The sequence below is a fragment of the Buceros rhinoceros genome, unplaced genomic scaffold (genome assembly GCF_000710305.1).
Source record: "Buceros rhinoceros silvestris isolate BGI_N320 unplaced genomic scaffold, ASM71030v1 scaffold35859, whole genome shotgun sequence".
In the NCBI taxonomy this organism is placed as follows: domain Eukaryota; kingdom Metazoa; phylum Chordata; class Aves; order Bucerotiformes; family Bucerotidae; genus Buceros; species Buceros rhinoceros.
In genome coordinates this window covers 4,831-6,956 of record NW_010432711.1, presented here as the reverse complement: position 1 = coordinate 6,956, position 2,126 = coordinate 4,831, and the positions used below count along the sequence as shown (strand labels likewise).

The 2,126-nt window shown below is 56.2% G+C and overlaps 1 protein-coding gene across 1 annotated transcript in view; it reads right to left on the bottom strand.

The window, feature by feature from the left end:
• Positions 1-1,579: 1,579 nt before the first annotated feature.
• ALDH3A2 (aldehyde dehydrogenase 3 family, member A2) overlaps positions 1,580-2,126 on the bottom strand; it is a gene marked incomplete at both ends in the record, with an annotated part of 5,135 nt that continues 4,588 nt past the window's right edge. Inside the window, 1 exon segment of the mRNA XM_010143868.1 lies at positions 1,580-1,656. Within this exon segment, the coding sequence (XP_010142170.1) occupies positions 1,580-1,656 (77 nt within the window).

Here is a 2,126-nt window from a genome sequence, read left to right as displayed (position 1 = left end):
AGAGTCCGGCGTATCATAGTATTGTCGCGAGGCTGCGGGGACTTAGCCCGCTCCATTTATTACTTAAAGTCTTAGCGTTTATTTAGTATTTGCAAAATGTATCATTAAAAAGGCTTAGCATCTGGATTTTCACCAGACATGAAGAAATCCCACCTATTGCACAGTGAATCAATTCTATACTTCCGAGCGAATAATTGCACTTAATAACGATTTTAAAATTTACGTTACTTAAACATTAGTATTTCTAAGGTCCTTTCCCCTCAAATTTCTCCAGCATCCTCCCCCGAGCCTGAACAAGCCCCATATCTCCCCGAGCAAGATCACAGCAGACCCATGAGCCCAAACATCAAGGAGCACACACTCCTTCAGCAACTGCCTTCCCTTGGAGGAATCTGACCGAGAACTGGTTTGTACTGGTTTTGACTGGGATGGAGTTAATTCTCATCGCAGTCGCTAGGTTTCTCTGTGGTAGGATGCTGCTGATCCGCGATCAGAACAGCGCTGGTAACTGCCCGTGGTTCAGCTGTTGCTGCGCAGCCTCAGGGTGTCTCTGACCCCCACACCGCAGAGCGCGGGCAGTGCGGAACCACCTCAGTCATTTTCCAACCACCGAGTAGCTGCTACAGGCACACGATGAAACCCAGAGCCCCCAAAGGAGCAGAATCTCAGCCGTGGATGATTGTGGTTTGCAGCGATCCAGGAGTATTTCACCTCCGTGAACCACCAGGGAACCTCACTGGGCTGATCCGCAGCCATCACTACTGGAGAAAGGCATCAGCCAGCACAGCCTGTCCCAGAGTTGTCACCGAGAGGGTGACTGTTGGGAGCACACCAGGAGACAGACCACCCCGAGGACTGCAGGGAAAACCCCGTCAGCCCAGCCACAGCAGAGGCTGCAGCTCCTGTCTGTCACCGAGGGAAGGTGAGGGTTCGGTGCCAGACAGGGAGCAGAGCTCTGCGTGGGGTGGCGTGGGGTGGAGGCAGGGGCTGGTATCTCTTGCGCTGCTGTCCCCCTGAGGGCTTGCACCCCTGGTCCCTCTCTTTTGTGGTTAGTGCCGCTCTAGGCTACTCTGTGTGCTCACAGCTCTCTGAAATAACCCAATACCAAAGAAAATAAATGACTCCTCAGCTAAAGGAAACAGGCACAAAGCGAGCTCTCAGAGTAGGACTTGCACGTGGCGCCTTCTCCTCTCTTCAGTAGTAAACCATCTGTGAAAGCAAAACACAACACCAACGTCCTGTGAAGCAGCTGCTGGAACAGACCCAGCTCCCTTTCTAGAAAGGCCTGGAGCAAAGCCCCCTCGCTGACAGCGGGGGTGACGTCCCCAGGGTCAGGCTCGCCTGCCTCCGGCCCCCTCGGCATGCACTGACTGCTGGTTATCCTGGGCGCCGTACGAGCAACGAGCACGGCCAGGGAAAGCATCACTCTCTGGCGCAGGGGAACCTTCTCCAACCCCCACATTTATGACTCTTACACGGCTTTACCCGATCTCAAACCAGCTGTACACGCAGGAGAAGAAAAAGGCTCCTACCTCACTGTGACAGCCACAGCAGTGCTCTGAAACCTGCTCCTCCTTACCACAGTCTGGGCCAGCCCAGCCTCTGAACAGCCAGCACCATCCAGAGGGCTTTTCTCTTCAGCACAGACTGGGGATTCTGAGAAAACCCAAACGATGTCGAGATGCCGTGAGGTTCCTGCCTTCGCTGCGAAGGCGCTCACCCAGCCAGGGCCTGAGCCAGTGGCTGGCCCCACACCTCCTCCTGGGCTCAAGTACGCGGGCAGGTCATTTCCCCCTCCTTGGGGGCCCTGCAGTCTCCTCACAGCAGTAGCGGGACAGGAGGGGCAGAGTCCTGATCCACCCTGCCATCTCCCGTCCCCTCAGCGGCTGCTCCCTTAAGCGCACTAAACCCCCAGGACGTACCATGGAGCCTTGCACGGAGCAGTGAGCACACGTAGTGCCTGGGCTGCCAGACACAGAGAACCACCAGAGACCACTCTTAGAGCTTTAGATCTTACCCCTCAACCTCAGGAGGCATCTCGAGTCCTCCAGCCAGCACCAGCAGCAGGCTGCTGCCTCCTGCTGCGAGGGGAGGGGAGGACACCCCACCCCACCCCACCCCTCCAC